Source organism: Patiria miniata, unplaced genomic scaffold, assembly GCF_015706575.1.
Source record: "Patiria miniata isolate m_02_andy unplaced genomic scaffold, ASM1570657v1 HiC_scaffold_10, whole genome shotgun sequence".
Lineage (NCBI taxonomy): Eukaryota > Metazoa > Echinodermata > Asteroidea > Valvatida > Asterinidae > Patiria > Patiria miniata.
Genome location: NW_024037048.1, coordinates 17,356,111 through 17,369,776, shown reverse-complemented (window position 1 = coordinate 17,369,776; position 13,666 = coordinate 17,356,111). Strand labels below are relative to the sequence as shown.

The 13,666-nt window shown below is 40.1% G+C and overlaps 1 protein-coding gene across 1 annotated transcript; it reads left to right on the top strand.

Moving 5' to 3' along the window:
- Window positions 1-675: 675 nt before the first annotated feature.
- Window positions 676-7,616, top strand: LOC119734399 (intraflagellar transport protein 56-like). The gene is made up of 7 exons (XM_038207900.1): window positions 676-691; window positions 2,263-2,299; window positions 3,402-3,462; window positions 4,313-4,396; window positions 5,613-5,679; window positions 6,652-6,758; window positions 7,484-7,616. Exons 1-6 carry the CDS (start codon window positions 676-678, stop codon window positions 6,732-6,734), a joined length of 348 nt encoding a protein of 115 aa, XP_038063828.1. The 3' UTR covers window positions 6,735-6,758; window positions 7,484-7,616.
- Window positions 7,617-13,666: the final 6,050 nt, after the last annotated feature.

Sequence of the window (13,666 nt, the reverse complement as noted above, 5' to 3'; positions counted from 1 at the left end):
GTCTATACTCTAACATTAATGGTGTTCTGTCCATGGAAGTTCCATTGTCTGGTTCCCCTTCTGATCTACAGCTGCAAACACAAAATGAAGTCAAAGGAGGATATTTCCACCGCGAAATCGTAAAAACTTTTACGGGTTAAAAATAAGGACAGCGCGTAAGAAAAAATTAAACGGCACACTGGGGATGTGTAAACTGAATGGCGCCCCCAATCGCCAATCAGTAGACTTGTCATCACAGTATTTTGTGTTCTCCTTTCGGGGAAGGGCAGGGTTTTAAGAAATCATCCTGCTGGGATATAGTCTTTCAAAGTGTAATCAACTTGAACGTTACAGGGAAAATAACAGACTTTATTCAGGGGATGTTTTGGTAAAACATTCACTATGAAAAAAAAAAGTTGAGATGATTATAAAAACCACAATTCCCACATACCGCGATAATAGGGAGTCCACCTCCATTCGCACATTCTGAGCATGTCTATTTTCACAGGCATTTGAAAAGGAAGAGTTATACAACCTAAGAGACAGGACAATTCGGGAAGGTTAGCGGGCAATCTCCATTCCAAACAAGAAACGTGATACATGTAAGTACCGCGATAATACGGCGTTCCATCCTACATGCTTACTGGCACTGTCAGCATCCTACTGTCTGAAAAAACACCAAGGACATTTCACTAAATGTCCAGAACTCCAGGTATGGAATCTTTCCGGAGTACTTTTTAACCCTAACCCACCTCGCTCCTCCAAAATCCTCCTGGCGGTTTTGGAGGATTCTTGAGGATTGAGGATGAATGGTGATTGAATCAAATGAGGATTCTGGAGGATTGAGGATGAATGGTGATTGAAGCACATGAGGATTCTGGAGGACTGAGGATGAATGGTGATTGAAGCACATGAGGATTCTAGAGGATTGAGGATGAATGGTGATTGAAGCACATGAGGATTCTAGAGGATTGAGGATGAATGGTGATTGAAGCGCATGAGGATTCTGGAGGATTGAGGATGAATGGTGATTGAAGCACATGAGGATTCTAGAGGATTGAGGATGAATGGTGATTGAAGCACATGAGGATTCTGGAGGATTGAGGATGAATGGTGATTGAAGCACATGAGGATTCTAGAGGATTGAGGATGAATTTGGTGATTGAAGCACAAGAGGATTCTAGAGGATTGAGGATGAATGGTGATTGAAGCACATGAGGATTCTAGAGGATTGAGGATGAATGGTGATTGAAGTGCATGAGGATTCTGGAGGATTGAGGATGAATGGTGATTGAAGCACATGAGGATTCTAGAGGATTGAGGATGAATGGTGATTGAAGCACAAGAGGATTCTAGAGGATTGAGGATGAATGGTGATTGAAGCATATGAGGATTCTAGAGGATTGAGGATGAATGGTGATTGAAGCGCATGAGGATTCTGGAGGATTGAGGATGAATGGTGATTGAAGCACATGAGGATTCTGGAGGATTGAGGATGAATGGTGATTGAAGCATATGAGGATTTTGGAGGATGTACCTCCATGAGGGTGAATGCATTTTGAGGCAGGACTGTCTGATGATTTTGAAGGATTTGGCGTTGGTTATCCTTCATTTAAACACGAGTGCAAAATTTTGGGATGAGGAGGATTTTGGAGGATTGACGATGAATGCATTTTGAGGCAGGACTGTCTGACAATTTTTTAAAATTTAGGCGGAGTTGCAAAATTTTGGAGGATTGAGGATGGTTCCAAGCAAAAAGGGCCTAGGGGGTTATTAATGCTTTAATTGCATACATTGTTAGACTTTCTTTTTATAGCTCCATGATTGTATAGTCATTCTTTCAGAACTGTAAGTGTAAGGGTTTTAAACTAAGTTCAGGAAGTATGGTCAGGCCCTACAGGCCCCATTTTTATCTTTTGTAAATTTGTCAATTTTTTGGAAAATTGTTCTCAAATTTCACAATAATTATTGTCAATTAAATTCTTCAAACAATGCCCTTTCCAAAAAATAGCAGATGAAAACAATATTTGAACCTAACCTTATGAATTAGAAGGTAAAGATGTTAAAGTAACTTGTTTTCCTTTGTATCTTGAAGTTGACAGAGTTTGAAGGTTCTACCAAGGATGTCAACTGTGGAGCACATACAGGATGCAGAGCACACTGATGACGTATCACCATGGCAACGCGTACTGCTCAACATCACTTGAATGAGATTGTACCTGACACCGTTAATTGTAAAGAGCGCCACCTGTTGTTTGGTTATCGATCAACATTATGCAGCAGATAATGCAGCGGTAGGCTATATAGGCCTGTACGTCAGGTAAGTCTGGACTATTTATTTCTCAAAATTCAACTTCCTTTCGGCGTACTGGAAAGATTCCCATATATCTAGACATCACTAATTTTTCCCTACAGTGACCTATATCACCATTTAAAGGGATAATGTGTCCAAAAATGTCGGATTTATATCAGGGAAAAGTTGCTACCATGCCTACTGAGAAAACATGTCAAAGGACATTTCCTAGTCTTTGTTGGTCAGTGACGTCTGAGGTATGGGAGTCTTTCCGGAGTATTTTGGAATGCTTTGCATACATTGTTGGGTAAGACCTCTTTTTATAGCTCCATGATTGTATAGTCATATAGTCAGCAGGGCCAGGGCCTATTGTTTTTAGTTCACCGCACCTACCCCAATTAAGAACCCAGTATCAATGCACACATATAGTGGTGTTCCCTAACGTGGCGCACTGCGACGTTTCTCCTGACTTTCCTCATGCACGGTTGCCAAACTTCTTTGTTGATAAACTTCGAATTCATTCAGTTATTACTGGTACTTTTTCAGTAGTGTTTGCCATTTAACTTCTGTAAACAATTTCACTGTCATACAATTTTGAGCAAAATTTTAAAACGGTGGCGTCCGGAAATTGGGCCAAAAATCAGCTGATCAGTGTTCCCTAACACAGCGCACTTGCGTAAATCTTGGAAAATTCCAGGTTAACACTAAAAAAGTTATTTAAAGTTAACAAATTCTAATTAATAAATATCATTTATGTCTACATTAGCCAACTAGAAGAATGTCAGAAAATTATTTTCTTATTTTTGGCTGAGTATATCAGTGGTGAGTTGGAGGTAGATTGTTTCTCGATGATAATTTGAGTTAGAAATGTGATTCGGGTTTGTAACTTCAGGGGTTGCCCTTCAGGAAAGTCAAGTTTGGATTGATTTGGGGGTCAACAGGTCAAAGGTCAACGTCATTGGTCAAGGTCTAGGTCATTCCATTGACCAGTATTAACTATTCTACTACATGTATTTGTAATTTTGCACCTTATATCAACAAACTCAGGCCGAGGGGTTTCAACAGCACCGCTGTATTTTTTTAGGAAAGTTGCAGTAATGTTTATTGATTCATTTTATTTCATTAACAGCTTTGAAAATGGAGTTGAGGCCAGACAGACAGGGGGCATAGGACTGCATATTTGCTCGGAGGTAATTTTATCTAATGCATTTAATGTTAGACACTATTCGTTTGTGAACTTTTCTCCAAAAACCTGAAAATATTTCTTGCCAATCACCCTCTATTATTCAGGACCAATTTTTTTTTGGAATTATTCTTGACCATTCTCTTTATTTGGTGAACAATTTTGACCATCGTCTGAGTAGAGGCGTTTGCATGTTGATATTAGTGCTCAGGCATCGAATTTACGTCAGGAATCGACCACTAGTCTCGCCCTAGCCCCATAAATGTGGCCTATTTACTGGACTGCCTCCGTAAACATAGGCCACACATCCACATGTACAAAAATCGTGTCGACGGAGCCAAATTTTGATTTTCACATTTAGGCTTAGTTTGTAGGTTTTTTTTGCTTTAGAAGCATACTCACCCTCTTTACAGGCTAATCAGAAAGTGCTGCCTTTTTCAGATGTATATTTTTTGTGAAATTTCATGTTGAAATTTTGATACGCAAACGTGTAAAAATGAATCTGGAAATTTCACGAAAAATATACATCTGAAAAAGGCAGCACTTTCTGATTAGCCTGTAAAGAGGGTGAGTATGCTTCTAAAGCAAAAAAAACCTACAAACTAAGCCTAAATGTGAAAATCAAAATTTGGCTCCGTCGACACGATTTTTGTACATGTGGATGTGTGGCCTATGTTTACGGAGGCAGTCCAGTAAAAAGGCCACATTTATGGGGCAAGTCTCGCCCCAACTTGCTCATAGTTGTTTCTGTGGCATGGTTTAGCTGTATTGGCCCTTTTTGGGGGGAAAAAAAGTAGTGCAGGTGGGAAAATTATCAGAAAAACTAAGATGACATTTTTGTGTGTTTACGTTTCTAGAGTTACTTCAACAACGACGATAGGTTCAACTACAACTATGCGCAGGCCAAAGCCACAGCAGGCAACTACAAGGAAGCAGAGGAGGTAGGTTGGACTCCCGGACCCAATTTTTGTTGTTGCGCCCTCAATAGTTGGCCAGTCATGGCGCAGTGACTCGTCATGGTGCCTGAACTAGTCATGGTGCCTTTCATTTGCAAACATCAAACACCAAAACTACCAAGTGATTATAAAATACCTGACTGTTAGGGAATAATAGTCTCAAGCATCCTGTGAAATCACGGCACCTGGTGTGCTGTTAGTTTCTAGAAAAGTGGAATTTTGTATTGATTTCCACCGATGGTCGGCCCTGTTTGATAGAGAAGCCCGACTTACTGTCTGTTCTCATCCATACTGTTGCCGTATACCTAGATGTAGAACAAAAAGATATTCCAATAGCTTGTTTTCCCACGTGCTGCATCTCTTTGGAATTCCTTGCCTGGTGCTTATTTCCCTCCAACCTATGATCTGTCCTGATTCAAGAGGAGTGTGGAGTGCTGTGGCCTCGTGGTTAAGGGCGTTGGATTCGTGGTCTGCGGGTAAAGCTGCAGGTTGTGGGTTCGAGTCCAGCCTGGGGTCATGGTGCGTGTGCCCTTGGGCAAGGCACTTTGTCACTCATTGCTTCTCCCCACCCAGGAGTAATAGGCTCTCAGCTTTGGTCCAAAAAATGGGCCACCGGTACCAGACGATCGAAAAGAGCAATGCTCATAGCGATTTTTTGAAAGGCACATCTAGAGTTGGAGAATGTGTGATAGCTTTGCAGTGTGAGTGGTGGCAGTGTTATCACTTTTGATTTGTGTTTTCAAAATTGCCGTCAATATGCTTGAACCGGATCAATTGTATGTTGTAGCAAGCATGTTTTGGCTGCCATTTAAAAAAAAGAAAACAAGGGATAGCACCCAAAAAGCTGCCACCGCTGCAATGCTGTCACATATTTTCCGACTAGAGGGGTGCATACCTTGCCAAAAATCACAATGAGCATTATTGCCCTCATTTGATACTGACCAAACCCCCACACTGATGGCTTATAAGTGGGTGCCTATGAGGGCAGAGATGGTGGGGTTGATTTAGCTGCTTTGCTCCGACTTGTAGCCCTGTATATCTGGAGTGGCTTTTAGCCTTGTTCAGGGCAAATAGGCATGAAAAATCAAGTCTAAAACCCGGATGGGGATCTCTCTGTGCCTCCTAGACCACTGTTTTGGTTGGGAACACTTGGTTTTACCATGATTTAATTGGAGTGGGTTTCGTTTCTCTTGTTTTGCAGATTTTTGTGCTCATTCAGAGTGAGAAGATCAAGAATGACTACACGTGTCTCTGGTTGGCAAGATGCTGTGAGTATTACCGTCAATTGTGAATGACGTTTCCTCTTCCAACTTCCAAGTTGCTAATGATGGGAACGAATCCACCTGTAAAGCCTCAACTCATAATGTATTGACCACTCACAATTGTGACTGCACAACCAAATGTCCAACTAAAGTCAGGACACGTCGCGTGCATGCATTTCATGTACTGCTGGAAAATCCAGAGTGGCATTAGGGAGATGCACATGTTGCCCATGTGTGAGGTAGACTGAAGGGTCTCTAACAATGACATAACCAGCATGCAATCATCGCCCTGATCGTATATTAAGGATGTGACTTTGCGTTTCATTTTGTAAACGTTAAGCAAATATTTTAAGAACTGTTTTAAACGTTTAGCCATTGACAGTGGCTTTTGCCTACCCATTATGTCTGATCTGCAGACCGGCGTGATTGACATGATAAATCAACAATGGTTGACATTGTAAATAGCAGGCAGTCGTTGATAAAGTAAAAATGTAACTACGTGTTCCCCAAATGCAATCAAGTACTACGGTGCTTCTAAGGTTTTGTAAATTAAGTAGGTTTGAAAACAACGTTAATTTTTTGTGCAACATGTATGTGTGGTTATCTCCAAGGAAGATCGCGTGAACGGAGGTCTCAATCTTTTGTATATTCGGGTTTTGTTTAAATGTTTTGAGAAATTTGTAAACGGATTTTGAAGTTTTGTCGTTTAAACGTGTAAACTTCACATCTTAGTCATACATTTGCCATGTTGGATTTGTTCTATCACATTTCAAGCATATTGTACGACAGAAATTTGCTACATTGAACATCCCTCTTGGCTCCCAAATATTGTACACAGTTACACTGAGCATTGCTGGCCGAAAATTGCTGAAACGAGCATCCACTGAACCGAACCATCTTTTGTGGACCCCAATGTGTTTTCTTGCAGCAGTATCCTACGTATTTATAACCTTTCTTTGTGTTGTTTTCATTGTTCAGACATCATGAATCGTAAGGCCAGACTAGCCTGGGAGTTGTACCTTAAGATGGAGACGTCTGGCGAATTTTTCAGCCTGCTGTAGCTCATTGCCAACGACGGCTACAAGGTAAAACATCATCCCCTATTTTTGTCCGTTGTATGTTTGGTCAAGATTTTGGCATTAGCCCCAAATTAGTATCCAGTCACTCAATCTAAACCTGCAGCCGATTTCACGAAACAGATTTGTCACTTCGGCAAAACGCAAATCGTAGAGGAGACATAAATCTAAAATATAACGCATGTGTAGAAAAGAATGCAGTATCCAGACGCTACTTCAGCGGTTTTGTACAAAGTCTATGGCGAGTCAAGAAAACTTTCCAAGTATTTCTGAACCAAATTGGAAATGTTTCTCAATCCCAGATTCATGTTTGTGAATCATTTTGCAATGACTGATCTTTATTGAGATGACGTGTGAAGACAAAAGCGGCATCAGGTTGCAACATTGTTTTCACGTGTAAAATCAACAAGAATACGAATCCCTGTCAAAAAAAGAAAAAAAAATAATTCGTTGCACATTTACTACTTTGTGTCATTAGCTTGAATAATGAAGGATGCACTTTTGTGTCGCAAACTTTAGTAAGCATGTAGAAGGCATCATAAAATATTAGAATAGCCAAAAATCCCAACTGCTTAAAAAATTCATTTGGGACAAATTCATCACTTTGTCAACACGGTGGCGATATGATCGAAAACTTCAGGCTTTTCGTTCGAACTTCTGATGTTTTTTGCTCGACCTCAAAATATAATTGTCACAGTCTCTCGATCCTCAAATCTCATCTTTTCTATCGGTAGATGGCCAGTTCTACTATGCGACCAAGGCTTTCGATGTCTTGGAAAGATTGGACCCCAATCCTGAATACTGGAGAGGCAAGCGAGGGGTGTGCGTGGGCGTATTCCAGCAGATCATAGCTGGCCATGAACCAAGGTGGGTGTCGTGTTTGTCAATCAGCAGTGCACACTGACCAATTAGATCTCAACCTTTGGTCAGGTGACCACAGTACATCAATCAAACAGTGCACACTGACCAATCAGATCCCAACTTATGGTCAGGTGACAGTCAGGTGACCACAGTACATCAATCAAACAGTGTGCACTGACCAATTACATCTCAATTAGTATATCACTCCGGTGCTCTACCAACTGAGCTATCCAGCCCAATGTTGGCGGTTCTCTAATTGTCAATGTCTCTGTCAAAGGGGCGCTAGTCAGAAGCCCTCAACCCGCATATGCCATGCAGCCAGGGATCACGCCCAAAGTCACGATGCAGACCTGGCAAATATCAAACGGGGATCACTCAGAGAGGATACGGCTTTTTATTACAAATCTTCATGAATACTTTTCACGTTCTTAGCCCTCTAGTTCAAATTCATTGATCTTTATGGATTTTTCCTTTTTCCCCCAATATTCTATAAACAGCTTTCATTTTCACTATTAGGTTTTGCCCTTCACTGACGTATAAACACTGTATACTCAGTGCGTTACCTCCCGAGTGAAAGTTGGAAAAATCACTCTGTTGGGACTCGAACCCATGACCTCCTGCTTTTTAGTGCAGACGTCTTAACCACTGGACCATCAAGCTTACAGAATTGGTTGCCTGGCCAGCCAACCAACCCCGTAAGCTCCATGGTCGAGTCGTGGGTTCGAATCCCACCCAAGTGATTATTTTCCCAACTTTCACTCGGGAGGTAACACACTGAGTATACAGTGTTTATACATCGGTGAAGGGCAAAACCTAACATTGATTTACATCACCCCGACGCAAAGTCCATCTTGTTAATAGCTTTCATCTTCATGTGCACAAAACCCAGTGAAGTTCAAGCCACTAGATTTTTGTCATTTTTTTCCCTCTACAGAGAAACACTGCGAGACATCCTCCAAACCTTGCGCAACACCGGTAACCCACAGGTGGAATACATCATCCGTGTCATGAAGAAGTGGGCCAAGGACAACAGGGCACCAGTTTCCTGAGGTGGTCCCTATCCTAGTCTTGAGATTGTTTAAATTTGTACATTCCAAGAAACTCCTGCTTGCAAAGGGATTTTCCAAAAATAAAATAATGGAACAATATTGTTGATTAATTTAGGAGTGATTTAATTGGTCTTCACATTGGCAAATTTGCCTTGAAACATTTCTTTATTTAGCTTTGGCAAGGTGGTTATGCAGGAGAAAACAACAGTTCTGGAGAGAGGCTAGTCTCTCATGGCATAAAACAAAGTAGGCTTGCCTAGTTAAGCTGGACTCTGTGACTCAGTCAGTGACTCAGTCAACAACTCAGTGACTCGATCAGCGACTCAGTGTTTGAGTCAGATTCAGTCAGTGACTCGGTCAGTGACTCGGTCAGTGACTCGGTCAGTGACTCGGTCAGTGACTCGGTCAGTGACTCGGTCAGTGACTCGGTCAGTGACTCGGTCAGTGACTCGGTCAGTGACTCGGTCAGTGATTCGGTCAGCGACTCGGTTAGTGAATCACTCGGTGACTTATTGAGCGACACAGTGACTTGTTCAGTGTCTCAGTAAGTGACTCGGTCAGTGACTCTCTCAGTGACTCGGTCAGTCAGTGGCTCAGTCAGTAACTCAGTTACTCGGTTGGTGACTCGGTCAGTGACTCGGTCGGACAGTCAGTCAGGTAGCATTAAAATGTTCATATCATAATTATAAAGGTTCACGTCATAAATAAAAAGACAACTCAATTTGCAAGTTTGTTGTCTTGGAGTTTCTGGGGCCTGTTTAGAGACAACCCAACGGCATGAGAATGGGCCAGGAATGGTTATTCAAGGAGGGGGGTAGTTATCTGTACGTAATGTAATTATGCTAATTCATGGTTTATATTGATATGAATATACATGTTCAAGTTTTCAGAGCACGTTTGTCAAGTAATTAGGGTGTAAGGTCCAGAAGGCATGAAACAAATTGAAAATAAGTGATTTGAACTGGGCCCAATTTCATAGCGCTGCTAAGCACACAATTTCTGCCAGCAGAGCTTCTCCATCTATCTATCACATTGTCAATACTATATTTTTGTCATGTACAATATTGGGAAAGAATGTTGCAACCTGATGCTGCTTTTTCTTCATATCATCTCAATGAAGTCATTCATTGCAAAAATGATGACTATGATAAAACATGAATCTGGGACTGAGAAATACTTAAGAGAACACTTTCTTGACGCTCCATAGACTTTGCACACAACCGCTGAAGTGGCGTCAGGTTGCAACATTCTTTTCCAATATTGTGTGATATTCTGACTTCATTTCTTTATTTCATCTGTAAAAACATTAAATGTTATACTGCCTTTCTTTAAAGGGAAGATACAAGATTTGCAAATATCACAAAACGAAATGATCAAATTATCGCAAAATACCTTACTGGATTGTTGGGGAATGACAGTCTAAAGCATCCTGTAAAATTGTGGCTCCTGATGTGCTGACAGTTTTAAGAAAAATGGTACTTTTCCAACGCTGGTCGGCCGACCAGCATTGGAGAAAACTGGCTATTTTTCAAAAATTGCTCCCAATTTTTTTATAATTAGTTATTCCGCATTTTCTTTGCAATTGATTACACACGTACAAGTCTGCTAGACTGATTCTCTGACCTTACAATTCCCCCCAGTCTATTAATTGCTCCGTTTTATCTTATAAGTGGGGTCACAAGACTGCAAATACATGATTGGTTTTCTTGACTTTTCCAGCATCTACAAGCCCAAATGTGAAAAAGTCATTTTAACGATATTTGCTATTATACAAATAACGAATGTTTGTGAGTGCGATGGTAAGAATAATTTCATGAGGTGACAGATTGAATGTTCTATTCCACGAGGCGAAGCCGAGTGGAATAGAACATTCAATCTGTCACCGAATGAAATTATTCTTTCCATCGCACGAACGTAAAACATTCGTTATTTGTTTTATACAACACCTGAATAAATTCTCGTCATTTGATTGGTAAATTATAAACTACAATTTATTTTGATTTTAAAGATGTTGAACTACCCCTACACGAAAATGTTTGAACCCAACGCTGTAGCCCTGGCTCTTTGGAACAATACGCGCTGCGCTGAACGCGCACACCAGCATGCATTTTGCACGCAAATACCGCGTCATGGAACAAGCGCAAAGTGAAACGGTATAACGCATGGGTATAACGCATGGTCGCACCGTGCATTATACCGAATAATAATATGTCACGTGATCTACAATTCACCAATCAGATGACGGGGATTTATTCAGGTGTTGTATAAAACATACTAATCATCCAAATCCATTTATTTCTGAAAATTGCAGCAAAAGCAAATGTTGTAGTTGTACATTCCCTTTAAGTCCCGCGATAAATTTTATCTTGCAGTGTCAATATTGTGTAGGTGAATTTTAAAAGTAAATGTGTACTTAAAATATTGTTGAAATGCTGTGCATAGTTCTTTGAATGAAGGGATATTAAATCATCACAATAAATAAAAGTGAAAAAAAATACCTGTTTGTTATTGTTTTGTTTGTTTTCTTGGTAGTTTGTTTGGGAATCTGAAAACAAAACTTCAGTTTATTTAAAAGATAAGTTCAGTTTGGGCTATAAAAAGTTGGGAAGGTAAGAAAAAAAAGAATAAAATGATTATGGTGGGCCGGGACTCGAACCTGAGTCGCCTGATTGAGAGTCCTACGCCGGTCCACAAGACCATTAACGCACTCAAATGTTATACTAGTTCTGCTTAATTACAATTGTAAGATAGGCTTATCGTGGCTTTTCACGTTGACGCCCATGCACGCTTAGACGTAAAACACAGTTTGACGATGTAAAACATTCGTTTGATTTTGGGTGTAGCTGTTCTTATTGATCTAAATTTAATTGGAAAAGGGTAAAGGGTGTCAACTGAACTAAAATCCTGAAATTCAATGAAATAAAACTCGTACAATCCTTGCTTTCAGTACGAAACACACGTGTTCAACGGATGCAGAGAAGCCTATTTCTTTTGTTAAATTCCTTTGTTGAATCTTGCGTTAACAATAAAATGTTTCCATTGAGGGAAAAGGATTAAACGCCGCGATCTTTATTCACGCTTGAGTGCATCTGAATGGGGAATATTGAAGCGGAAAATCACGATTTACAGCACTTAGGCAGCATTTTATCCCACACAATGATACTTTTTGAAGAGGAAATTGCATACTGAATACAACTGTAGTTTCAAAATTCAAAAATTCGCCGTATTTAAAAAGTCGAGGTAATTGTTTTGGAAAACTTTCACTAAAAATTTCCTCATCCTAACGTAGGCGGCGCTATATATATATTTCATTCTCAGTGCGCGCATTGTTAGCGCGATAGCCGCCGCCCGATCTGTGTATCACCCGTTTACCCAATCTTATCCTAGCATCACAATTTCAATTTATCTCACGAATAAAAGTTGAATAGGTCTACAACTAAAACAATAGACAATTAAGGTCTGTGAAAAAAAATGCAATCAGAATAAAAGTCAACTTTAATGGAACAAAAGAGACGCGTATAAGGATATTAATAAAAGGGCCCCGGTATACCCATGAAGCAAGAGGGGGGCGGGAATAGACCGCTTGCAGACGCGATCGATAATTGACGCGCAAAGGTGCGCGACGCCATGTTGTGGGACAAAATGTGCGTGGATAGATATACGCTTGTCCCACAACATGGCGTCGCGCGCCTTCGCGCGTCGATTATCGAACGCATATGCAAGCGGTCTATTTGTTTTGTCGTGTGAGATGGGGGGAGGGGGGAACAAGCGAAATATTTTTACTAAAAGTCGTAAGTGGAAAAATGTTTTTAAAAAAGGGTTATAAACCGTTCATGTATACATAATAGGCAGCCAGCCCCGCCCCCATCCCTTGCAATGCCATACACACACGATAATGCGCTAGCCAACTCTGGATACGGTGCACGTGCGAAAATGAAATATATATAGCGCCGCCTACGTTCGGATGAGGAAAGTTTCAGTGAAATTTTTCCAAAAAAATTACCTCGACTTTTTAAATACGGCGAATTTTTGAATTTTGAAACTACAGTTGTATTTAGTATGCAATTTCCTCTCCAAAAAGTATCATTATGTGGGATAAAATGCTGCCGAAGTGCTGTAATTCGTGATTTTCCGCTTCAATATTCCCCATTCAGATGCACTCAAGCGTGAAAAAAGATCGCGGCGTTTAATCCTTTTCCCTCAATGGAAACATTTTATTGTTAACGCAAGATTCAACAAAGGAAATTAACAAAAGAAATGGGCTTCTCTGCATCCGTTGAACACGTGTGTTTCGTACTGAAACCAAGGATTGTCGAGTTTTATTCCATGGAATTTCTGGATTTCAGTTCAGTTGACACCCTTTATCCTTTTCCACATAAATTTAGATCAACTTGAACAGCTACACCCAAAATCAAACGAGTGATTTACATCGTCAGACTGTGTTTTACGTCTAAGCGTGCATGGGCGTGTACGTGAAAAGCCGCGACAAGTCTATCTTACAGTTATAATTAAAAAGAACTAGAAGTGCATTTGAGCGCGTTAATGGTCTGCTGGAACGGCGTAAGACTCCCAATCTGGCGACTCGGGTTCGAATCCCACCATGATTATATTATTACTTAATTTTCTTCTTCTTTTTTTCCCCAAAAATAAATTTGGTGAACTTATCTTAAAAAAAATGAAGTTTTGTTTTCAGAATCAAATACTTCAAAAATATAAACACTAAAATTGTAAGTTATATTCTTCTCTCTCTTTTTTATTTTTAAAAATATTATTTAATCCTCCATCCATGATGGGATCAAGAAATTGAAAACTATAGAAGAGACAAGTTTGGAATTTTTTTTCTGAAAATGATTTTCATTTTAATTCTTTCAACAGCGTTTAAAACTTTACACGTATATGAAACTTAACACATAGTTGTCACTGACTGTGTTATTATTGAAATAGTTGAAGAGCATTTTATTGCAAAAATGAAACATATGTTAAGGGTAGATATAACATTTGCAAGCA

Bases quoted from the DNA above. Each gene is read 5' to 3' on its own strand.
- LOC119734399 (XM_038207900.1), top strand. The intron at 4,397-5,612 runs GTAGGTTGGACT...CTTGTTTTGCAG, and splicing joins ACTACAAGGAAGCAGAGGAG to ATTTTTGTGCTCATTCAGAG. The intron at 5,680-6,651 runs GTGAGTATTACC...TTCATTGTTCAG, and splicing joins TCTCTGGTTGGCAAGATGCT to ACATCATGAATCGTAAGGCC.